The 25,933-nt window shown below is 36.0% G+C and overlaps 1 protein-coding gene and 1 long non-coding RNA gene across 4 annotated transcripts in view; one reads left to right on the plus strand and one right to left on the minus strand.

The window, feature by feature from the left end:
* LOC101900076 (activating transcription factor of chaperone) overlaps positions 1–25,659 on the plus strand; it is a 40,624-nt gene extending 14,965 nt beyond the window's left edge. The window contains exons 1-3 of one of the 2 annotated variants that reach the window (XM_020035256.2): positions 13,371–13,536; positions 24,180–24,433; positions 24,498–25,659. In XM_020035256.2, the coding sequence (XP_019890815.1) occupies positions 13,506–13,536; positions 24,180–24,433; positions 24,498–25,112 (900 nt within the window). In that variant the 5' untranslated portion in view covers positions 13,371–13,505 and the 3' untranslated portion in view covers positions 25,113–25,659. Of the gene's footprint in view, positions 1–13,370; positions 13,537–24,179; positions 24,434–24,497 lie in introns of those variants that run through there. The other variant, XM_005179098.4, reaches the window with a different exon arrangement.
* Positions 1,247–4,936, minus strand: LOC131805012 (uncharacterized). Of its 2 annotated transcripts, none has more exons than XR_009343465.1 (2): positions 4,818–4,936; positions 1,247–1,858 (listed from the first exon to the last, which is right to left on the minus strand). It is a non-coding gene; the product is annotated as an uncharacterized LOC131805012 (long non-coding RNA). The 2 variants fall into 2 exon arrangements; XR_009343464.1 differs by lacking the exon at positions 4,818–4,936 and adding an exon at positions 2,878–3,906.
* Positions 25,660–25,933: the final 274 nt, after the last annotated feature.

A 25,933-nucleotide genomic window follows, 5' to 3' on the forward strand; every position in this document is an offset into this window, starting at 1 on the left:
CCAGAATATTTTCGCGATAATATTCGGAATTTATTCTGATGCTACGGTCGATTAATACGAGCGGGGAATGACCATCGGCTGTTATGGCGGCCCACACCATCACCTTGGCCGGCGCCGAAGGTGCACATTTTCAGCTGACCTCTTTGGCAAGCAAACACGATTATTTTCTTTGTTTACAAACTACTGGACAACGAATGTTTTCTCATCGGAGAAAACCAAATTGGTAGTTCACCACTTTCGGCCAAGCGAAGCAACGCTTTAGCTTTTTTGAGTCTTTTTTCTTTCCGTTGCGGTGTAAGTTCTTGCACTTTTTGGAATTTTAATGGCTTTACCCCGAGTTCATTTTTCAATATTTGTCGAATGGAATATTGCGATATATTCAGCTCACGAGCCATTTTTCGGCCACTGCGACGCGGGTTTCGATCAAGTCGTTTCTTTACTTTTCGAACCATTTCTGCTGATGTTGCTGTTTTCTTCCGTCCACTTCCTTAACTTCGGGCGACGCTACCAGTATCACGGTAACGAGCGACGGTACGAGACACAAAAGATTTATTCCGATTTAAATGCTGGAGTGCTCTAACGATAGCCACTTGTGATTTTCCAGCCACATATAAAGAAATCACTCTATCATGCTTGAATTCCATCACGAGTAACTTTTTTTCTGGAAAATTCTCACCCAAGGGTTTTTGTACGCTTGTGAACAATATAATGAGCTGTCACTGGAATAATTTTAACAGCTGTCGGACGAGTGGCTCCGAAATGACAGCAGTCTAAAGTTGGTTGTAGTTTTTTACATCTCACCTTGCAATTTAGATAAAGACCAAAGCTACAAGTTTGACGTGGCGTACGAAACATTGTTTTACGGGTTTAACTTAATTTTATTTACATTTGTACATTTGTAATAAGCAATTTTTAATACCCTTAAACCTTAGAAATGTTCCACAGTACATAACCGATGATTTTGTTCATCTCACGTTTAATGTTTTATTATGTGATACAGTTTCTAATACCTGTCCATGCTTTATTAATGGCAATCTCAAACAAGTTGTGCACAAGAGCACGAATCAATAGTCGAAATTTAGACACACTGCAAACATAAACCATATGGACTTTGGACGTCTGCATTTTGATAGATATTTTGTTTTTTATTCACATTCAAGACGTCTTTGAAGCTAGCGAAAAGATTTCAAACGATCTTATAGTGATTACAAAATGCATTTCATATAGTAATAAATACAAATAACAATTTGTTGTTTACGTATATATTTAGAGAATCTATGTTTTAAACTTGACATGACAATTGAAACTTAAAATTAAAGGACTGAAAAATAATGTTGTAAAAGCCTGCTAACAGCATTATCGGCATGCTTCTCTATTATTCGCATTTTAGTTATATTTATTTCAGGTTCTATATACACTAGTTATAGGTCTGAAACTGTCATAGGATAGGGGTTTTTTTACCTTAGGTTGCGGTTGCAACTGGTTTACTTGAATAAATTCAAAATTCTGTTTTCAGATTGTGCTTGCAATGTTTGGATGCATGCATTGATTCATTATAAGTTTTGTAACTGAAAGACAATGTATTCGTAATCGGGCATCAGATCAATACTGTATTCTTGTCAAGCTATAGAGAGGATCTATCTGTTTTTTTTATTGAAAATCTGTAAATTAAAAAGAAATAAATAAAGTTATAGCGGCCATGGCGATATAAATATTTTTATACTTTAAGGATTAAAATAAATGTTGTGGTTTCTATGCGATCAGTTCCAATATAACATGTTTGTGGACTCGTTGAGAGAGGATAGGAAGGCAAAGTTCATCGAGTTACCCGGGACTGATAGATATCCTTGTATTTTGGCTGAAATGAAATGAAAATTACCGTTGGCGTAGATTATTTTTAATTTTCCCATAAATGCATTCGCGTAAATGACCAATTCAAAAATTAGAACCTGTCTTGCAAATATTTGTAACAATATTACCTTAAAATTGTCGTACTCGGTCAATGTTTCCCCCCCACAAATGTTAAACACGTGTATGTATAGGAATGCTACTGAAGTGCGTCGAATGTACGGAATTCAAAAGTTGAACAGCAACGTATTTTTGTTATTTTTTCGCATGTTGAAATGAGAACAAGTTATATAGAGAATTATTGTTATTGTTTATTTGTATTGGATTTTAATATATTTTTGGACAAGTTATGTAGCCTACAAAGTCGAGGTTTTTAGGTCATGCAGTTGTTAAAGAATACCTTTCATTTCCAATTTATTTATTTCATACAATTCAATATAAAAAAGCCAACATGTCCAAAATCTTATATTAACATTCAACAGTATAAAAACAACCTATAACTATATTAATCTATAAAAACTATATAGGGTAAGTGTACCAGTATTGGCTCTTTTAGGATTTTCGATTTTTCAATCTTTCAACATTCTGAGTGAAATCTTTCAATTGCAGAAAAATAAAGTCGTTCAGATTCCAAATTTTGTTTACTTTTCGAAATAAGAAACAAAAATTGAATTTGTTTTTATTAAATTGGCAAAATTTGCAATTTTACTAAAATAGTAGTTTTTTGCCAGTCGTCGGCACCATTTTCCAATGCTCGGCATGTCTATTTGTCAGTAGTCGGCATATGGTATTTCAGTAAAAAAATATTATTTTGTATATTTTTTTATTTCATATAGTATAAAACAATGCAATATTTCTAATTCACAGTTTCATCCAGAATTTGAAATTAGTTTCGTTTTTAAATAGTGTTTTATTTATCATTTTAAACCGAATATAGGTAGAAAATCAAGAATAGTATGGTTACCTTCAGTAACGTATGGATTTTCAATTAAAATAAAAATGAGATTAAATAAAAAAAGAAAAAATTACCTTTCTTATATTTGAAATTTGTGAATTGATCTTTTTCCTTTAGATAGCCAACCATTTTTTTCAAAAATACCACCGCCATCTAAAACATCAAATAGCTGATTTAAAAAAAAAACCTACTTAATTTAGAAAAGTGGATCAAAAAAACACAAATAAAAGCAACTGCCGATTCAACACTATTACTATTTTATTTTAGTAGTATTTGGATTATTTTTTAATACTTTTCTCAAGTTTGGGCGAAATTGGTCAAAATGATATTTTTCTAGTAATCGGCATCCCCTGCCGACTATTGGCAAATCTCTTTTTTTCTGTTCCTAATGTCGGCATTAAATAATATAACAGAAAAAAATCTTGATTTGTATGTTTTTAAGTTATAAAATTATCTTCAGACTGTTATTTACTATTATAAAATATTTTTGATTCCAAAAGTATTAAATTTAATTTACTTAAATTGATTATTAAGTTGACGCCACCACTAATTTTTTCTTTACAAACAAGCACTATCGCACGCGTTAGGAGACACTCACAGACGAAAACCGTTATTCTCTCGCAATAAATAATCGGACCTCATTGTTTTTTTTACAGAAAGAGGGCAGAGAACACTGTTGACGTTTTTTTGCAATTATTTCATTATTTGGTCAATACAATTCTTAGTTATTTAAGTTTAAATTTCAGAACTGGCGACTACTGGGACATGCCGAACTTAGGCGCATCTACCCTATGTAGCAAAAATTAACAACGAATTATTCCATATATTTATATAAAAAAAATATTTTAAATAACAATAATTAGACCCTCAGACACAACTCCTCCACCAAGCTAAACCACGGCTAAGCAAGGCAAGGAGGAAAGGAAATTTCGCAACCCTCAAAAGAAACGGCTTCTCGAAAACTACAGACGAAAATCTTTGAAACAACAATTGTGGATCTCGAAGATCTACAAAACACAAACTTATTTTATAAAGGAGAATTAACATTGCTCATAATCCTGTAATGACACAAAAGCAGGCGATTTTCAACAAATCTGTCAAAGGACATACCAAGAAACTTAATAACAAACTGTGTTACACGATCACTACGGCGCAACCCAAACACCACATACCATTCTGCGTACACATAGAATTTGGCAAGCACTGGTCCCAGAGATGACCTCCAAACAATAGTTGACATGCAATGTCTCAGATCTGGCTACCATCATCCTAACACAAGAGGCAAATGAGCTTGAAGACTATAGAGTCTTCTAAGCTGAAAACACGCACGAGACAGCAAAGAATCGACAAGCGCTGAAAAATTAAGCTTGGTGTCGCAGTTTTTTTTTTATCAAATCGAGCTCACTTATATTACACACATTTCGAAAATTACAATAACTAAAAACAAATATTTCATGGACTAACAGTTGCCAATGAGCTTCTTTCCAGACTTGTGCTGCTGAAACGTGCTTCAAATCGTAAAATTGGGGTTTGTTTTTCGTGTTTTTTTTTGTTTTGCATATTTCGCAACACTCGTTGGCAATAATAGGAACAAACAACAAAACAAACAAAAAGAAAACCAAAAAACAATATTTCGCTTATATTTGCTGGAGTTTTTGTCTTTCATACGTATTGGATAGACGATTTGTTTGGGTTTAAAGATTCTATAATATTTTTTTGCATATTTTTTTTCATTTCACCACGTCTAGTGACTGTTATAATTGTGTCGCTTCATTATAATACGCTGATAGAAGTAACAAACAATATCTTTTAAATACAAGCCATTATCGAATGTGATTGGTTTCCATCACTACGTCAAGGACGTGCCAGGCCATAGGTCAATGAACTGGTTTCGGTATAGATTATTTATTAGTAAACGATATTGGCGATTTCGGGTTTGGTCAAGTTTTAGTGCATTTTCGCTATTTCGTAGAAATCAGAGAATGAAAACAAACAACGTTTGCTCTGCTCATACCTACACTCTTGTGTTGTTTTCAAATTCAGATTTCAGATTCAGATTTTTTCATTGTCTTTGTTGTGTTTGCTGCCATGTTTGCTTTTATTTTGTTTATTGGCATTTAATTGAAATATCTTATTCAAAGTGTAGAGAATTGAGTACTTATATGAGTGGCTGTGTGTGTATGCGTCGCTTGTTTGCTTATTTGTATGAATTTGTTTTTGCATTTGGTCAACTGTTACAGTTCTCGCTGATGATAAGGCGGCTGGCTATCTCCGGAGATACTCGGACGGACCAATGAGCCAGCCAGCCAGACGAGACAAGCCGAACTAAGCCGACAATAAACGACAGATTAAAACAAGACTTTCAACTTGTTCCTGCTTTGATTGGGTGTGATTGTGTATTTGTCTGTGTTGTTGCAGTGATAACACCACGTTTGAAGCGAAGAAAACAATGTTTTCTTCTGGCTTGTAATTTTGAAAATTTGAAACTGTGATTTAATTAAATCGATCAATTAAAAATAAAGTCACGAGTTCGAATGTCGATGAACGCTGTTTTTCGTTTTTATTAAACAAAAATGTTTTTGGAAAGAAATGTCCATCGAATAGTTACACTTCCGCAGTCACTGAAAATATAACTGCATGTTTGCATATGGTCTTCACTTTCGCCCTTGGGCACCACTTCATCAAAACTGTACTTGTTGTTGTTGTAGCAGTTTTAACATGTTCCGTTGTTTTTTCCGACTAATCCGGTTCTTCCTCAATGTCCAGGTTTAGGAATTCTGCTACCTTTATGGGCTGTAGCAATAGATCCTCTGGACGGAGTTGGGAAGGTTTGGCTGGACAATTAAACAGGTGCAGCGTGTTGTGCCTGTATCGCACGCTGGGCAGGCGTTCCGCACATCCTTATAAATTCGTGTCCAATACGAATTGAGACGGCTGCACCATCCTGAACGTAGTTGGGCCAAAACTACCCAGGTTTGCCTAGGCAGCCGACGTTCTTCAGCTGCAATGGATGTGGGGTGGACTCCGAGTATGGCATTCATGCTGTAATTATTAACTACCTCTGCGACTGCATCAGTATGAATGCTATTCAGACCCGCTTAATAGGCTTCATCATCTAGGGCTCTCTCTTATATCGTTGGACCTCTCTCTCTTCTGTAACGAAAATATATGATTATGCTGACGTAAGGGAAGAAACCTTATCCGAACCCCAAGTGCTGCCGCCTTGAGGACCTTGTTCCTACTTTCCATTTTATCGCAAATAGCTGTGGCTTGCGCGGAAGACTTAAACATGCTATCGAATGTGACCCCAAGGATTTTGGGGTAGTTGGTGGTCGGAATTATGTGCCCGTCGACTTGCACATTCAGATGTGTTCTCATCTCCGCAGTCCATGTGGTAAATAGTGTTGCCGTCGATTTAGTGGCGGATATTTTAATTTTTCCCGCATGGAAGAAGGCGGCAAGCTCCGCGAGATAGTTATTCACCCTGACACATATGTCATCAACTACACGACCCGTCGCCATGATCGTACAATCATCCGCATAAGTTACGATCTCGATGCCGTCTGGAGGGCGCGGAATTCCGGAAAGGTAGAGGTTAAACAGTTCTGGAGATATCACACCACCTTGGGGAACTCCCTGTTTCACTCTACGAGGCTTGGACTTCTTATTCCGGAACTCCACGTACGACTGGCGTCCACACATATAGTTGACTATCCAACGTTTCAAACTTGGCCGGAGGGTAGTGTTCTCAACCACTACTGTTCTGTGGCACGGCCTGTTCTGGTTGAGTCCTCGACTGATATGTGTGGATATGGCGTGCAATGCTGTTGTAGTGCTATGTAGTGGACGGAAACCGTGTTGATGGTTAGCAACTGAATAGCTTCCTCTGATACTGGAGAGGAGTAAGGCCTTGAGAGTCTTTGCTACTGGCGACAAAAGCGAAATTGGCCTGTATGATTCGCCTTTGCTGGCATCCTTGCCAGGCTTCAGTATCGGGACCCACCTGTCCATTTTCCAGGCTTCGGGAACTATGTGGGTGGCTAACGACAAGTTGAGGACTTTGGTTAGATACTCAACTCCCGGCGTATCCAGTTGCTTCAACATTACCATTGATATTCCGTCCGGGCCCAACGCTTCAGATGACATTCGCAACATCACCCATCGTAAACTGTGGAGGTACATCCTCGGCGAGAAGAGCTCTTATACGACGTAGTACTCTTCGCATCACCCTATCACTCTCGGGGTGCTCGACAAATTGGCGGTTAAAACAGCCAGCGCACCTCTTCGGATCAGTCACAGTCACGTCGTTAAATGTGACTGCTGTCCTATCATCCTTTTTTTCAGGGTTCGAGAGTGACTTTACCGTTACCCACAGTTTACTCAAATCGGTTCCAATGTTGCAACACTTCAGATGGTCTGGCCACTTTTTCCGCTTATACCCAACCAACCAACCGGTTGATTTCCACTGTCAGTTCACTGACTCTGGGATCAGCAGAGTTGGTACGTCGGAGCTCATCACGCTCATTCGCTAATCCCGCTGCCTCTGCTGGGAAATTTGATCTTACTTCGGGTATTCGATCAGCAGGTATATAGCGAGCGGCTGCAGCGTTGGTGATGTCCCGCAAAATCCTTTCAGCTACCGAACATCAGAAGGATTGGGCAGTTCTCTGAAGCGAAGTTTGGTGAACTCTCTGAACTCAGGCCAGTGGGCTTTCCCATGGTGAAGGAAAGTGCGGCGTTCAGAGGTTATAAAATCGGGCGATTGGCTGATGGAGGCGATTATCGGGAGATGGTCTGAGCTAAGAGAAATGACGGCTTGCCAAGTCACGTCATTTATCAGACCGGGTGACACAATGGTTAAATCTGGCGAACTGTGACACTCTCCTCTTATTCGGGTGGGGGCATCCTCGTTTACCGTGCAAAATGTGGAGCGGTCAATCTGCTCTGCCAACGCTGATCCCCTCTGGTCATTACCTAGGACGGAATGCCACTACTCATGGTGGGCATTGAAGTCCCCTAGTACCAGGCGGTTATTGCCTTCCAAAAGTGGGCTTATATTAGGCAAGTAACGCGGTTCACAGCTATTAACCGGCGGGATATACACATTAAGCACCTCTACCTCGGCAGAACCACACTTGACTGCTACCCCCATACACTCCATGTATGGGTCACTAGAGACTGGCTCAAGCGAGATAGGTCTGTATTGAACAGAATGGTGCAATCTTTCCTCAATACGTTGTAACCATTGCAATTTTCATTGAGCTTGGTTTCCTGTACCGCTGCGATCTTAATATTCCTCCGATTCATAAAATCCACTATCTCATAAATTTTACCTCGGAGTCCGTTGCAATTGAACTGCAAGAATGATGCATTGTCCAGAATTGGAACAGCAACATGTGGGGTTAGGTGCTGCGGTAAAGGTTGCTGTTCTGGAGACTGCGGGGGAGTTCCATACCCCGACGACGACTCGGAAGTTGACGACGAGGTCGTGGACTCACTGGGGACTACGTTGGTACAGCACGAAGCAACATAGTCCCTATCGCTATAGTCTCGCAACCGGGTTAAACCGGAACAATTCCTAAAATGCACCCATCCTCTGCATCCATTACATCGCACCGAGACTGATCTATGGTGGATGGTGTTTTGGCAAACCGTACAAAACCATGGTCCGGGGTTTTCCTCAAGTGTTGTTGTTTCGGGTCAATCCGGTGTCGTAGAACCCGCTGCCGTGCAAAACTGTACTTAAGATGTTTATCCTTTTGAAATCGTAGGTCGTACATTTCTATTCGGGACAATCTTGTTGGTCTCAATTTTTTTACCCACAAAATACAATTACATTTAGGTTTAGGTGTAGGTACATATTTAATTTGATTTATTTCACGGCCCTTTACTATAGATTGTCCGGATGTGTATATCACCGTTAAGCCATCTACATTAGCGTATAAAAGAAAAGCTTTTTCTTGCGAAAAAAAAAACGTTTCAAAATTAGCATTTTTATTTTTAAGTTCATGCATATAATTATCTTAAATGCACATGACTGCCGCTTTGTTGGCACAAAGATGATTTCTTTTCGGTTTGGTACAACTTCGAAACAGGCACATTTTTTAGCAATAATTGTAATCTCCTCGCGATTCCAGTTTTAACATTAATTTATGTATACAATTTGTCGAAATATGACTGAAGATAATTATGCCTGCATCTTCAACGTCAAGAGTTCCAATTATTTAGATAAAGGGTCAACTTTTATTTGTTTACTGCATGTCTGGGAAATATTCAAAAATAATCTGTTATTTACGTAATTCGAATTGTAGTTGAAGTTTTATCTTAAATAATGGCTAGGGGAAATTATATCATGTGTCCCAATAGCCGTCTGCCTCAACGCTGGCGTCTTCATTTGAATGTGATTACAAAGCTTCTAAATAAATATTAACAAATGCATTTAAATACTGTACTGGTCTTGATACCTCGCTCAACTGGTAATTTAAGACGGTTTACTCTGTTAAAAGTATATTTTTAATCCATATCTTATTTTAACCGTGCGTTTCTTGCAGTCAATACCAGTACCAATCAATACCAGTAATAAATAAATGATAATTTTAATTTAATTTTAAAATGTGTGCTCTCATAAGCCCGTGGACTAATGAGAAACACCTGTTTTTTATGCGGACTTAGACCACTATATTATACAACCAGACTCCCGGTTTTAGAGGGAGCTTATGCCATTTTGTCCGGCATTAGGTATTTTTTATACGAAATCCGACTCCGGACGTTTGGAGTGAATCTAGCGATGTCCCTCCGTCCGTCCGTGCGAACAATAACTCTCAGAGGGAGTATTAGATTTCGTCCAAAATTGATGCAACGTAAAAATCCGATATATGAGTATTTGCAGCAGACTTAGTTTAAAAGAAAAAATGGTCCTATTCTATGGGGCCATGGACGGTCCGAAAACTTCTATACATTACTACTCTAAAATTATTTAAAATATTCCAACATTAAAATAAATTAACAAAAATATGAGCAATGTAACTGATTGATTGGAGAAGTAGATGAATCAGCTATGCCAGGGAAATACAAAAAAAAAAAAAAAAAAACAAATTACCACACGAAAACCATAAAGATTTTTAAACAATATTTTGATTAAAATGGGCGTAAGTTGTACGCTTATAATATTTTGAGGAAGAATTAAATGTCTTAAGATTGGGTGGCAGACTGTTAAAAATACGAGGAATTCTTACATAGAACGATATTTCCAGCAGGAGCCAAGCGTAGGTTCCTTACAGATCTAGAAAACTTAAAGAGACCCAAATGAGAAGAAGGTGTCTACAATTTTAAATCCTTACAGAAGAATAATATCTCAATATTTCTACCAACCGTATACCTAATGTAAATACGGGATGTGTCGGTCCACTTCTATAGGTTCAACATTTTCTAAAAATATTATTACACAGTGTGTAAATTAGTTCATATTGTCCAAATTTGGGACGTCGAGACGTATTTATATCCAACTTGGACTAGGATCGAAAGTGGACAATATTGGCTCACTCCTTTCATAACTCTCTCATAAGGGCGCATCATATTGAATGAATTCAGGATATATTGAAATAAATGGACATAGGCTAATGGGATACATCAGTAGGAAAAACCGACTGATATTTTTTTTATTTTTGATTATTTTGCTCTTGACTGGATGTGTCTGCACTGAAAAATCACGTACCAACTCAAACCTATTGATGCAGGGGTGCTGGTTTAGCTTTTTAACACTTTATCACAGGACAACAACTGCGGTTTATATTTAATGTAATATTCGCAATGAAAAATTGAAATAATCCCTAAAGTCCACGAGAATGTAATAGATGGTACGATAACTAAACGGATCGAAAGTCATACTACAAAAATATAAGAAAAAACAAATTTGCAACGGCTGAACAAGCTTTAAAGACATAGTAATTATCGTTTACAAAAATATGCAGGTAGGAGGCACAAGGACAACTATTTCAAATTATTATTAACATTTTTTGTACTCGTATAGAGGAAGAGTGGAACAATAAATAAATATAAATGGAAATAAAGTTGTATATGAATAGACAAGCTTCGGATCGGTCTCGATTGCCATCATGATTTGTAATTCCAGATAATCACCCATTTGCCAGTTATATCTGACTTAATGAAACAGTTTTCAAAGTTTCATATACCTATTCTCCTATAGTCGAAGGATATCATATATATACTCTCAACAAACTTAAATCTATGATTGGAATTTAAATGGCGTTGATTGCTTGCTACAGACTCTTTGAAGACATGAAGAAGGCAGAAAAAAACACTTTATTTGTGCCTTTGTTCCACGCTATGGAACAGAAGATAATTGCTACGGAATGAAAATTCAATAAGCTTCCTTTTCAACACAGAGACAGCTGCATTGCTTGCAACTCAGCTTAATATCCAGTAGATCCATATAAATTTAAATCTCTCGCCTCAATACAATGGTTAATATCGTAAACAACGTATCCTCTAAACTGACATAACTTGACATTTGTTTGTAATAACGATTGAAATCAATGATTTTTTCGCTACCTCTGCTCACTAACCGTTACATTTTCAAATGTATCAATTTAGTGTGTTGGTGTGACCCATGCAAATACAAATGTTGAAATTGTATTCATATATGTGCATGCTATTGATTAGTTATGTTTGTATTCAAATGAATGTTCTAATCAATTTCGTTGCATTGTGGCATAAATGCAACATACACACACGCACGACGACGAACATCAAGAACCAAACTGGAGTTGAGCTAACGACTACTTATCGCTGATGGTCATGGTGTGGTGCTCTCGAGCGTTTGAGTAACTAGTAGATGTAGTAGTTAATGTAGCAACAAGAGCTCCAAGACAGCTGACAAGACAGGCCGCCCGCGGCAAGTATTTGCTTTAGTTGAACTACGAGCGAAGGGAGATTTTATCACCAATATTCCAATCTTGAATTGAGCTTTTGTTATTGCTTTTGGTGCCAGACGGCGGCCATTCGTTCATTCATTCAGTGTATTTGTGAACAATTTGTTGTTTTTCCCGTTCAAAATCAAAGACAGCATTCCGGCACGAGTTCAGTTTCAATCTTACGATCGTTCGTGCTGTTTGCTCTTAATTTTGTTCGGAATCGTTTTGAATTGGCCGTTTAGCAGCTTTTGATTTCTCAATATTGAATGCCGTACTCAAATCGAAAACAACAACAACAACATCAACAACAATATACTGCTACAGATAATTAAAAGTAGCACCGACCGACGGTGTTGGATTTTTTCCTTTGAATAGAATTCTTTTTATGTGCATGTGCGCGTGTGTATGCCTGACTGATTCCAATACGAGTGATTTCGTTGTTTTATTTTTATAGATAAAAAAATTAATAACAAAACAAAAAGAAACGAAAAATCGACAAATATCAAAATTTTCCATTAAACAACAAAACCAGCCTCCTGGTCTGGCACAGAATTAATATATTTTTAAAAGGAGACCAAGAAATCAACTAACATATCTTATATGCAGTGGTTTGGAGGTCCTAAAAAATTATCTAGCCGAGAATTATTTCGTTAGAGAGCTACACTTAATGTAATTCCACGCAGTTCCTGGTTTCTAATCGTGGTCGTTGAGTTCTAAGTCAAACTGTCGCGTCATCGTCGTTTGCCTTACGCACCTGTTTTATTCTACGAGAGCAAAAACGACGCCGCCAAACTGTTCAACCTTAATAAAGTCACCGTGAGCATGATACCTCACTGTGGATACCGTTATACTTGGAACCGCGAAATTGTGTTCAACTCGCAAAAACTGGTGAAGCGGCGTTAAACTGTTTGCAGCAGCGGTACCAGCAGACACCAATTCCCCCCAACAGCCAATCAACCAACAACCAACCAACCAGCCATCAACAATACCATCATCAAGAACTGATTGCACGGTTACGGTAACGGCAACGCGACTTACATTGCCAAAACCTCCCCCAAGCCCCCTCCAAAAGCAAAAGTTAGCAATTTTGTTTTTGTCTGCTACTCATAAACAGTTTTGTTCAAAGACATTTTTCTTACATTCTTTATATCTATTTGCTATTTTTGTTTATATCTTAACAATAATTATTAATATTATAACCTAACGCTACACATTGCCAAATAAGTAAAAAACACACACAACAACAACAACAACATAAAGATCAGTTCCCAAAACAAAACAAACAAACAAAAAAAAAAAGAAATATTGAATCCATAGCTGAAATAGTCAAACAAAAACAACCACAACAACAATTGTAATTCGTGTCTAACACTACCACGGGTAATTTACTCAAGGTTAATTTACCAAACAACAAAATTCACCATACAAAAAAATTCTGTGATTTTTATTTTCAATTCTCAGTTGTCTTGTCAATTATTATTTTAATTTTTCCTAATTTTAAGTGTTGTTAATATCGATACCTTATCAATTTATACTCGAATTTAAAAATTGTAAATATTTTTTACACTTGCTACATACATTCGTTCCGGTTTCGACTGTAGTAAGATTTTGTTTTTCATAAACTCTTGTATCTTTTTTACATAGTATATTTCATTGTATTTTTAAGTTCTATATACATTACGTTTTATTTTGTCTAAAATTTTCGTTCGTTCGATTCGCTAAAAATCAATCTGCAACAACTCGACAACATCGATACCGCTGCTGCAAATATGAATACATTTATGTTACCTTACGCCTATGGTTAGTATAAACTCATGTCTTTTACTTCAATTTTATGCCCTGTATTAGTAACAATTCTATTAAGGTTGAATGATCGTTGGTAGGTAAAGGCTGTAAAGGTTTCCAGCCTATATATATACGTATAAATACATTGAGTATGGGCATGCTAGTTCTTATATTTTTTCTTGTCTTGCCAAGGTTTTCTTCCATTCTTGACTTTTTGTGATGTTGTTTTTGTGATGTACATTATAGTTTATTTGTCAGTAGAGCAGTTATGTCCGCTGAGGGATTTTGACGTATAAAAACATTTTTCTAAAACATTTTTCTATTCTTGTCTCTTGCATCTTGTTCAATATATTTTTTTGCAAAGTTTAGTTGTAACGGAACGTTTTTAAAGGTCGCTGCATGAAGTTAAAATTAAATCTTGGTCAGGCTAGATAGTTTATATTACTATGAGGAATAAATGACTTTCAAAGTCTTCTTTATAATTGCTTTTTTCAACTTCAATCTTCAAAGAGTCGTTCGTGATATACGAAATTATTTTGTATACATTGGGACATAAGTCTTGACGGATCATGGACTCTCTATTTCATGAACGGTAGGGCAGCCAGCCATAATGCTTGTTGGAGAGCACATGTGACCGCAATGTGTAAACAAAAATGTGGGCCAAATGCTAATCGTGGTCAGTGCTGCATTTCTATCCGATAAAATAACGATGTATAAACTTTTCCTTGCGTAAGCTCCGGTAAATACAGACAATATTTTTCTTTGGTTAATATATAATAATTGATTCCCCAAAATGCTATGCTAATTAATTGTTTCAATGTTGATGCGGCCTTCCGCCTTCCGTTCTTTTTCAATTAACCCTGTTAAATCCAGAGTAGTCCTTGTTGTATCAAATAACTATATCTATATCTAACGCATGATCTATAATTTATATTGATTGGGGAAACGGAGCATAGTTGTTGCCTCATTTATATCAAATCCGAGATAGTTATACATGGGCCCTTGAGATATAGTTACATTTGAATCGACTTTCGACTGTATGCGCTACAGTCTATCATGTTCGGGAAGAAAGATATTGCATAATAAACATGAAATCGAAGGAAAAGCTTAATCCAAATCTGAATCGGTTATCACCGATTTCATTATGAGAGATTATGATATTTAACTAGGTGGAGAATTGCTCTTCTGTATTGTCTGACTGGTTTTTGTGGAATTCCCAGCCTTATCTCTTTACGGACTTTGAACTCATTTCTGAAATTCCCCTAATCCAACGTTTTATGCCCGACTGAAGGGCAGTCCTATTAATACCCCCAACAATTTAGCAACGGCTGACTGCATTAAATTATTTTTATAAAAAATGTCACGTTTGTTATTTCGTCTGAAAACCTACTAATACATGAAAATGGCGTCCAAAGTAGTTGTTGTACTTCATAAATGTCGGAATTCTTTGTGACAATCGGCAATTGAGAAACATTCTGAAATTTACCTGCAAGGCACTGAGAAGGCAACACTCAGTTCACAAGTATGTGGCAGCGATCGTCTGTAACACGCCCCTGGAATTCCTATCCGACTAATTACCAAGTGCGACATTCCTAGGTTTTGTAGTAGGAGGTCGGTCTATTGGTGTTGTGAAAAGAATACGTTGTTTCAAAATACCCAATCTCTGACCGATTCGTACGGAACGAAATCCTTTGCACACATTTTCTTTTTCCAAAATCCACTACGAAATATGGGACAATGGTCAAATTTCTATTACATAACCCTAAACTTTGAATGTTTTCTTGAGTAGCGAAGAGTTATGTGTTTTTGTTTTTTTTTTTTTTTTTGTCACATATCCATATCATTATATTGACAATTAGAATTATTTATACTACATCCAAATTGATGGTGCACATATTTTGTTTAAAATCAAATAATTGGTCTTTGTATTAATGACCTGTCCCACCTTTTTTGAGCTGATAATCAATTACACCCTGAGATGAGTGAATTGTTTTTGTTGTTGTTGTTCATTAATCATACCAGAATAGGCATAGCAACTTGCATCTGCTGTGGCAACAGTAAAATAGCTAAACAACCTTATCTGCATCGTTAAATAGAATGTGCAGCTGCACTGTTGTTACACTTCTAGACCAACAAAGGCTGTTTGTCCGGTTTTAATTGTTATTGAAATATTAATTTTTTATTTATTTTTCTTTGGCAAATATCAGAAAAAAAAAAATTGTATTAAAACAAGCTTGATACTATATCCACCTACCTACCTACATGCGAATAATATTTCTAAATATTTCCTTGCAGTTATTGTTTCAAAGCTGTTACGAAGTCTTGCTGCATTATAGGACAATGACAATTATCATTTTATTCTAAGATTATCATTGTTAGTGTCATGAAATTCCTAATTTTTATTGATTCCTTTTTATACCCTCCACCATACTATGGAGGGTATATTAACTTTGTCATTCCGTTTGTAACTCCTCGAAATACTCATGTCAGACCCAACAAAGTATATATATTCTTGATCAGCGTAAAATTCTAAGTCGATTTAGCGATGTCCGTCTGTCTGTCTGTCTGTCCGTCTGTCTGTCTGTCTGTCCGTCTGTCTGTCTGTCTGTTGTAATCACGCTATCTTTCGAATAAATTGAGATAGATGGCTAAAATTTTGCACACATGTTTATTTTTCCAGTAGGCAGGTTAAGTTCGTATGGGCCATGTAGGTCCACGTTTTCATATAGCTCCCATATAACGGTACCTCCGGATTTTCGGTATTTTGATGATTTTAGCGACGTTATTCACCGGAATTGATTCAAATTTGGTATTTTAAGTTCCAAATGGATACTACACCCTAAGATAGAAAATTATCTGTGCAAGTCTATGTCTTCGTATAGCCCCCATATAACGGTACCTCCCGATATTCGGTATTTTGATGATTTTAGCGACATTATTCACGGGAATTGTTTCAAATCTGGTATTTGAAGTTCCAAATGGATACTACACCCTAAGACAGAAAATTGTCTTTGCAGGTCCACGTCTTCGTATAGCCCCAATATAACGGTACCTCCCTATATTCGGTATTTTGATGATTTTAGCGACGTTATTCACCGGAATTGTTTCAAATTTGGTACTTGAAGTTCCAAATGGATACTACACCCTAAGATAGAAAATTGTCTGTGCAAGTCTATGTCTTCGTATAGCCCCCATATAACGGTACCTCCCGATATTCGGTATTTCGATGATTTTAGCGACATTATTCACGGGAATTGTTTCAAATCTGGTATTTGAAGTTCCAAATGGATACTACACCCTAAGACAGAAAATTGTCTTTGCAGGTCCACGTCCTCGTATAGCCCCAATATAACAGTACCTCCCTATATTCGGTATTTTGATGATTTTAGCGACATTATTCACTGGAATTGTTTCAAATTTGGTATTTTAAGTTCCAAATGGATTCTACACCCTAAGACTGAAAATTGTCTGTGCAGGTCCACGTCTTCGTATTGCCCCCATATAACGGCACCTCGCTATGTTCGGTATTTTGATGATTTTAGCGACATTATTAACCGGAATTGTTTAAAATTTGATATTTGAAGTTCGTTATGGGAACTACAGTCTGTGACAGAAAATTGTCGGTGCGGGTCCAGTTTCGAATTTGAATATGGTAATGGCTTATGACAAACAATGCATATGTATGTCCACGTCGTATAGACCCCAACATAACGGCTATATTCGGTATTTTTAAAATTTTAACAGAATTTTTTAAGGATTTTATTTTTTGAAAATTTCCAAATTCGTTGTAAATGGTGGAGGGTATTAAAAGTTCGGCCCGGCCGAACTTACTGCTTTTTAACTTGTTAGAGTTACACGTTGAAGATGAGATGTATCCCAAAATGCATTTTGTTCTCGTAGACCTTACAAATAAATAAGATTGTTTCCCATCGAAGAACCTTTTCAAACCCAAGTGTGAAAACGTTAGAAAAAGTGTCTATCTACGTCCGTCACATTCACAGTTTCCTTTTCCCCTACTTCATTGGAAAAAAAAAAAACAATAAACAATTTAGTGATAGTTGTCTGAATGTAAACAACATCATAACAGCTAAATAAAAAAAAAATAAATAATGAAAATCAGAAATAAATTAATAAAATATTCTACAACACCAACATCAATGCTGTTGTCGTTGTTTTTTACAGTGCCAGTCATAACAAATTCGCGTACAGCTTTCGCTTTGTCGCGTCTGGTTGTTACTTTCTTAAATATAACCTGCACGCACTTTGATTGTTTACGTCACTGTGACGCTGTATCATCCATTATTTGCAGATGTCGCTAGTAAATTTTGTGTATGTTTGTGAAATGCGATGCTCTGTTGCGTTGGTGTGTTTTTGAGCATGACTGCAAGTGATACCATTTTCTTGTTTTTGCTGTATCCATAACAACTATCAGACTCTCGCATAAAATTAATAAAATCTAAAATGGAAATGGACATGAATATGTAGATTTGATTTTTCTTATTAGCACAGTGGGTTCGTAACAGAACCAATACCATATTCGTGATTGAGAAAAACATCTGCTCTCAGATTCAGCTTTTATTTTTGTCCATTTGTTGCGTTTCGACGAAAAGGCATAAATGTTTAATTGACATCTGTCACTGGCTTTCGTGGAATTCCAATCTACCCATCCTAATGTTTATATGCATATGTCTATAATGGTGTCTAACTAACTGCTGGCATTGGTGTCATATTCGCTTGTAAATGTATCAAAACAACAGGCGAGTATGTAAATTGCAGAATGTTGATGTAGGACCCACCCTACCTGTTTTTGCTTTTAAACTGAATTTTCATTTCACTTCTAAACTGAAACTATAGCAAGCACATTCTTGGCGTCTCCCCTTAGTCGCCCCAACCGGTTGCTTGTTGTTGCTCTAGAAAATGCCAAACAAAAAATAAAAACAGGTGGCAATAATTTCAATAAATAAAGTATTTTATTTTGTTTTTTTTTGTCATCAATGCCAATTTGACGAGGCAATTGGTGAAAGCCCCATTTTAGAAGTTAATTTAATTGCAGTCATATCTTTGTAATTCCTATAATGGAAGACATTTTTTTTTTTCATACCCATGCTGTAAATTTCGATACAAAAGTCTTTAATTATATACGACAAGGAACTGTTTTCTTCTAATGAAATATTGGTCTAGTATTCGTTATCAGTTATCTAGGTTAGGTTAAAGGATGCGTGGTTGTTTAAAACACAACCACTCCACTCGGTGACATGCTGGCCCATTGTGTTCATTCTGTTTGGAGAAGAAGTTCAATGCAGAATAAGGGGAAAATAAGAGAATATAGCAGAAAGGAAATTTAGAAGAAAGAAAGGAAGAAACGAAGAGGGTTAAAGTGTATCCACGTTGTGATCAACGTGTTGTCTTTAGCCATTTTAATCTTCTGGCTAATTGTAGCACAACTGCTGGCTCGGTTTCAGAAAAAGAGGAAAAGTTTGGTAGAATTTGCTTACCCAGTAGCCTCTGTCTGACTCCATAAAGAGTTCATCTGCTGATTCATTGCCATGCCATGGCTTTTCTGATAGCAAAGATTTCCGCCTGGAAAACGCTGCAGTCGTTGTTTAATTTAAAGGATCTCCAATATTCAAGCTTTCACTTTCCATATTTGAACCATCGGTATAGACGGCTATACCGCTAAAAAGTGGAGTGTTCCGGGTCCAGATGTTCCTGCTTGGATGTCCAGTGATTCGAAACTTTGTCTGGGTGATATTTAAGAACGATAGAGTGTCTAAAGGACTGACTCCACCATTGACCCCACTCATTGAGTCGTACGGCACACCTAGCAGCTTGTTCCTCTACAAAAAGACTTAAGGGTTTTAAGTTGAGTAGGGTGTCGAGTGCAGATTGGGGTGTGCTTTTTAAGGCAACTGTAATTAGCAACGATGATACTCTTTGGACTTTATCAATTTTATTGCTGAAGGTAGCTTTGTCTAAAGCTTGCCACCATACTAGGCCTCCATAAGTTTGTTTTGGCCGAATCACTGATCCATATAACCATTTGATTATATGTGGCTTAAGTCCCCAACTGTTCCCTCTCTTCGTTCGCTCCTCGTTATTCCTTTTCCAATTTAATTTTTGGTCAAGAACAGTACCTAACTCCAACCAGCATAGGTATTGAAAAAACTGGGATTTTCCGCCTCCTTGTGAAAAGTACGAGTTCAGTTTTAGATGGGTTCACGCCGAGTCCGTTGTATCGTGCCCATCTAGAGAGTTTCACAAGAGCCACCTGCATGAGATCTGAAACAGTTTGCAAGAATTTACCAACAATCAATTTACAAGTTTCTCATCTAATCCCGCTTTGAAAGATATCTCTTTTAGCTACTCTCATTAGTGTTGCGACTGGCAGCTTTTCAAGTTCGTTAGGTCCCGCTCTAGCTAGTTAGCCTACTTCTTCGTTACCAACATGACCCTTATGGCCTGCGATCCAAGTAAGAACTACTCTCCAGACGCCCTAGCTTATCAAGTACTTCTTTCCACACAATTTTATTAAAAATAAAGGAATGTGAGGAGAAGGAGAACATTTTGATCTTCCGCTCGTTAAAGGCAATATATTTTCAAAACTATTTTGTAGTAGTGAACATATTTTCAATTAACATATTTTAAATGGGGCGATAAGACTTTGGATTTTGGAGAGAATATTGTTTTTTTTTTTTAAATTGTGTGCACATCAAGGCCAATTTAATTAGGGCGTACAAAGCATGTATTTAAGAGTGACAGCATTAATCTAACTCCTGCTATTGTACCATGGTTGAGACTGCTTTTTCACAACACCATTCCAAATGCATCACAACATGCACGACTTCCTATTTATTTAGCTGAATTATGAAATGATTTTCTGATGAGCATTGGCTCACTTGAATGTTACCTTCGAAGACGTATATAATTGGCTGTAAGAGTCTTCTATCTATACGTAGGGATATCGAATAAAATATAAAAATGTCAACTGTCTCAATAGAAATCCCTCTTCAGCAGTGTAATCTCTTAATCGCAAGTTATGCGAATAGAACTTAAGCGAAACTTATTTGAGGTAATCTGAAAAGTTGGGATCACAATTAGCATAACCTCACGTATTCAATTCAACAAATCGGCGATAAGGCCCACCGTATCAGAGGTTAGTTCATTTAAAGTACTCCATATTTTCCCTGCTTCTTCTATTTTCCCTCTTCAAATCCCATTTTAGGGGGAAATCTACGCTAAGGAGATGCATTTTTAGATTTCCCGTTTGAGTGGATTTTGTTTGACATTTTCCCGAACGACTCATTTAAATAAATTCAAAACAAATTCAATGTTGACACTTTATATGGCCTCATTATTGTTATCAAATCATTTCTTGCGTGTGTGTGTATTGTTCTTAAAATTGAATTATTTATTCAAGAAATATTATTATTTTAAAGAACAAAAATAAGAGAATAGAACACCGATGACTTGAATATAAATTTAACGGAAGATATTCACGTAGGCATTTTCAATTATTGATAACTCTGATTTGATTTGTGTAGCAATTGTTAATGTAGTGGATTCTCATCAAAATATTATTTTTTGCAATTATTCCTTAAAAACCATTTCTTTTTTTTCAGGATATTATGAATTTAGTGGTGACTGCAATGTGATTAGATTATTTCAATTATCGTCATAGAATAATGAATTATTGCTGTCGAACTGACCTTCGACAAACTGTACTCTGTTCATTTTGATTGCAACAAAACATTCAATTTGTTGTGGCCAGCTAGTCAACTAGCCTCCATATAGTTGCAGTTACTTAGTTTAGTTTTTATTTTTGTGAATGCGGGTTATGCAAATACGCATTTTGTTTGTTGTAATGGGGCCATTGCATTTGCGATAACCTTTTAATCTCGATTTCTTGGCTGCGAGCTCTTCTTACGTCGCTATAGTTTTGGCCCCCAACCACCCAATTTTCGTATGAAAAAATAATTGCATTCGGTTGGTTGCCGTATTGTTCATCCAAAGATTATTTACAACTTGATCACGAGTTGCGTGCTGAATTTTTTTTAAATTAAATCAAGACAAGACAAAACAAAATTCCGATACTGCGGTCTTGGAAATCTTGTTTTATATTTCTTAACTAATTATTGATTTAATTTTTGTATTAATTAAATCTGTGCAATGAAAAAAAGGGCGATAAATGAAGCAACTGTGTTATTGGTCATACACATACCTATATTCGGAACGGGAAAATTTGATTGCATACACTTGTATGTTCTGTAATTAACTTTTTCTCCGCCTAAAATAAGATATCGTGACAATTTTAGTTTTAAAGATTCTTTTCAGAACTTTTAAAATGTCTTCTGGCCTTAATTAATACTTATTATAAAATTGGGTCCATATAAACTTTATGAATCCGTTTGCAAGAACTTGAAATATTGATTCGGAATTCCAAAAAGGATATAAATATATGCTCGTGACAAGTCGATAGATCACACTTTTTACGAGAAATGAATGAAATTTCGAATAAACATTTGTAGTACTCCTAAAGTTTGATATACTTGGTTCACGATGTGGTAGATATAAACCTTTCCTTCGGAGCATGTAATGCAAAGATTTCAGCCACTATTATTATTTTGTTTAGAAATTTGTTCCATGTAGGAGTACTGAGGTCGTTCATCTCCATGGCGAAACCTGTCCCAAAATTGATGGTGGATATTATCACAGATCAATTTAGCATAAGGGCTATGAGTACTAAGTGTGGGGTAGGGGTGTCGATGATCAGGATGAGGAGTAAACTAACATGGTCGAACATTTACTCTGCCACTGTCTTTTGAAAGAGCAAATAATACACTTCATTCGCCATGACAGAACCAGTTAAAGGCGTAGATTACAATTTATCATTATTCACCCTTATTCTACTCGTCGACGTTGACACCGTCGTCACTTTTGGAATTGCATTACTTTTTGCCGACGTCGACAATGTTCAGTAAGAGCGTCGACTGTTTATTTATTGTTTTTTTTCTTTCAACTAATTTATTCAATTGATTTGAATTTGTTTTTTTGTGATTTTTCCAAAAACTCTAACGACAATAGCGTCAGTCTACGTCGTCGACACATTTTGTTACAGAATACCAAAAAACTCACAAATGGTAATATTGACACTTAGAATACCGATTCGCAAATAGAATAAGAACTTGTGTCGACGTCGACAAACAGAATAAGGGTGATTATGTTCGCAATCTGTTTCCTTATTTTATTCAACAGTTTTTCACAGATTTCGTATAAATATTTTTGAAATTGTTTTTAACTTGCATATGTAAGTTTTATTTTTGCATAAGACAAATTCATACATTTTTCATATATTTTGTAAACATCCACTGATTACATTTTGTGTCCAAATTCGGATCCAATCGTGTTAAAAATAAATGCGAATTTTTAATAATGGGACATATTGGAGTTTATATTTTATGCATTATGCATTTGGTTATTTATTTTATGCATATCCAGACAATAATTTTGCATAAGCGCATTTTATTAAGTTAAATCTGAAAGTGTGACTACACCAGAACATATGCTTATGTTCGTTTTAAAATCCACTTTGACGTTAAGAAATATAAAATAAAAATATATAATATAAATACAAATATAATTAGTAAACTTAGATAAACTCTGGTTGTTTTTATACCCTCCGCCATACATAGTATGGAGGGTATATTAACATGGTCATTCCATTTGTAACTGCCCGAAATACTAATGTCAGATCCAACAAAGTATATATATTCTTGATCAGCGTAAAATTCTAATTCAATTTGGCAATGTCTGTCTGTTTGTCGTAATAACTCTATCTTTCGAACGAATTGAGATGGAATTCTAAAATTTTAACACATGTTTGTTTTGCCAGTAGGCAGGTAAAGTTCGTAAATGGACCATGTCGGTCCATGTTTTCGTATAGCCCCCATATAACGGTTCCTCTCAATATTCAGTATTTTGATGATTCTATTGATCTGATGTTTGCAGATCTTAATGGGTACTACAACCAGGAATTACTTATGCTGGCCCACTTCTTCGTATAGCCCCTATATAACGGCATCTCCCAATATTCGGCTTTCTTATGATTTTAGAGACATTATAGACCGAAAATGTTTCAAATTTGGTATTTAAAGTTCATAATGAGTAGTACAGCTAATGACAAAAAATTGCGTAGGTACACGTCTTTCTATAGTCCCCATATAACCTTTCTGATATTCGGCATTTTGGTGATTTTTGCGACATTATTAACCGGACTTGTTTCAAATTTCATATTTGAAGTTCGTAATGGATACTATAACATAAGACGGAAAATTATTTATGCAAGTTCACGACTTCGTATAGCCCATATATATACCGGTTTTCATTTAAACCGTAATTTTTGAGATTTTTCTAAATTTTCAATTTCCTTCTAAGTGGTGGAGGTTCCGGCCGAATTTAGGCGCTTTTTAATTTATTTTTAAAATCGTATTGTACAAATATCACATTGTTGCGTTTTTTCCTCATATGTTAATAACAATCTAATTTGATAAACAATATTTAAAAGTTCTGTTTTTATACTACAAAAAAATATATATTAAATAAAACAGTTTTCTTGTTTTTAAGCAAAATATTTAAATTTGCAATTTTTCATTTTTTTACAGAAAACTTTTATTCGCCAGCTCCTTTATTGGATAGTTCAATCGAGAGCCCGGTCGCCAATCCCATTCAGGCTATCAAGGTACAAGCCCCGACCGAAATCCATCATTTCAGTTTCGCCAATCAAAATGCTTCGGTTTTAACGCAGTTAACGCCGCCAAGTTCACCACCACAGACAGCTGCTTCGTCACCAATACCACAAACTTCGTCATCCCCAACCATTGTGGAGACAGCGACAGCCAAACCAATACTGATAGGCGTAATTTCTGCTTAAGCCCACACATAATTAATAACTCTATTAATAATATTCTCATTCATTCCAGATAAATGATGTTTTACAGCAAAATCATTTGAGTGGTTCAAAGCCAACTTCACCAGTTCCGCAAACACAACAATTTACCTTTGCCAACTGGAGCAATAGTTCCCCCCATTACCAGGAAAGTACAACAACCGATGCAAGCTCCGAGGATGACATTGAATTCAATACACAACTAATTGATGACATTTTAAAATCAGCTGCTGATAAATATTTTGAGGACAGCGAAACTCAATCGTCAATTTCGGCTCCATCCCACTTAGATTTTATAGACGACGAATGGCTGCCATCTTCAGGCAGTTGTTCGCCATTGCTACAACATTCGGTAGAAAGCTTCAGTGAAACATCAAGTAGCGCATCTTCACCAGCACCGGCTAAAAAACGTACCCGCCCCTATGGCCGTGGTGTTGAAGATCGCAAAATTCGCAAGAAGGAACAAAACAAGAATGCAGCCACTCGTTATCGTCAAAAGAAGAAATTGGAAATGGAACAGATTCTCACGGAGGAACAGGAATTGACAAAACGCCACGAAGAGCTTAAATGTCAGCTGGCCGAGCGCAAACGCGAAGCCAAATACTTGAAAACCCTAATTCGTGAATTCTACTTGAAGAAGAAATTGTAAATCCTCACACTTCTATTTTGTTGCAGTTATGTCCCTTGGAAATCAAATCTACATTTTTAGAACACATGAACATATCTTTTTATTTTTATATCAATTTTATGTTAATTTTTTTTTTTTACTTTAAGGAATTTGTTATAAATTTACAACATACATATGAATGTACCATATGTATCCATATCGTTTTGCAAAATTATTGTCGTATTTTATATTTATGATGTCACATGTCCCGAAATTTTTATATTTTTCTCTATGACTTCTTTTATTATTCAATACAAATGTCCGAAGCGTATTTGGTCGGTGTTAAAAATGTCATTTGTTCATTTTATCCAACTTGATACTCATGACATGATCATTTTTTAAGATCATTGAATTTATTTTATCAGTTGGATAAAATGAACCTTACAATCTGTAACACTTTTAGTTACTGACACTTCAGTGGAAACGAAACCCTATCGAAAAAGGTCGTGTAAGAAAAATACATTTTTACATCAGAAAATATGTTTCATATTCATTTTATAAATAAATAAAGGGTTTACACATAACAAAATGTATGCGTTTTTTAATAAAAATATGTTTTGGTTGCTTTTTGTTTTTTTTTTATTGTACTATGAAGAAATGTTCACTGGGTTTAATCGATTTGTTATATCCTAAACATGAATGCTCCTATTATGGAAATTGTGAAAACATGATTTTCTAAGAGCAGATTCTACAAATCTAATTTAAAAATGTAAAATTTTCATCACTCTTCTTGTCCTTATTGTACATTTCTTCTTGTGCTTATAATCGCATTTCGTCGAATTGCTAGGTTAGTACGGTATTAC

This window comes from Musca domestica, unplaced genomic scaffold (assembly GCF_030504385.1).
Source record: "Musca domestica strain aabys unplaced genomic scaffold, Musca_domestica.polishedcontigs.V.1.1 5, whole genome shotgun sequence".
Classification (NCBI taxonomy): domain Eukaryota; kingdom Metazoa; phylum Arthropoda; class Insecta; order Diptera; family Muscidae; genus Musca; species Musca domestica.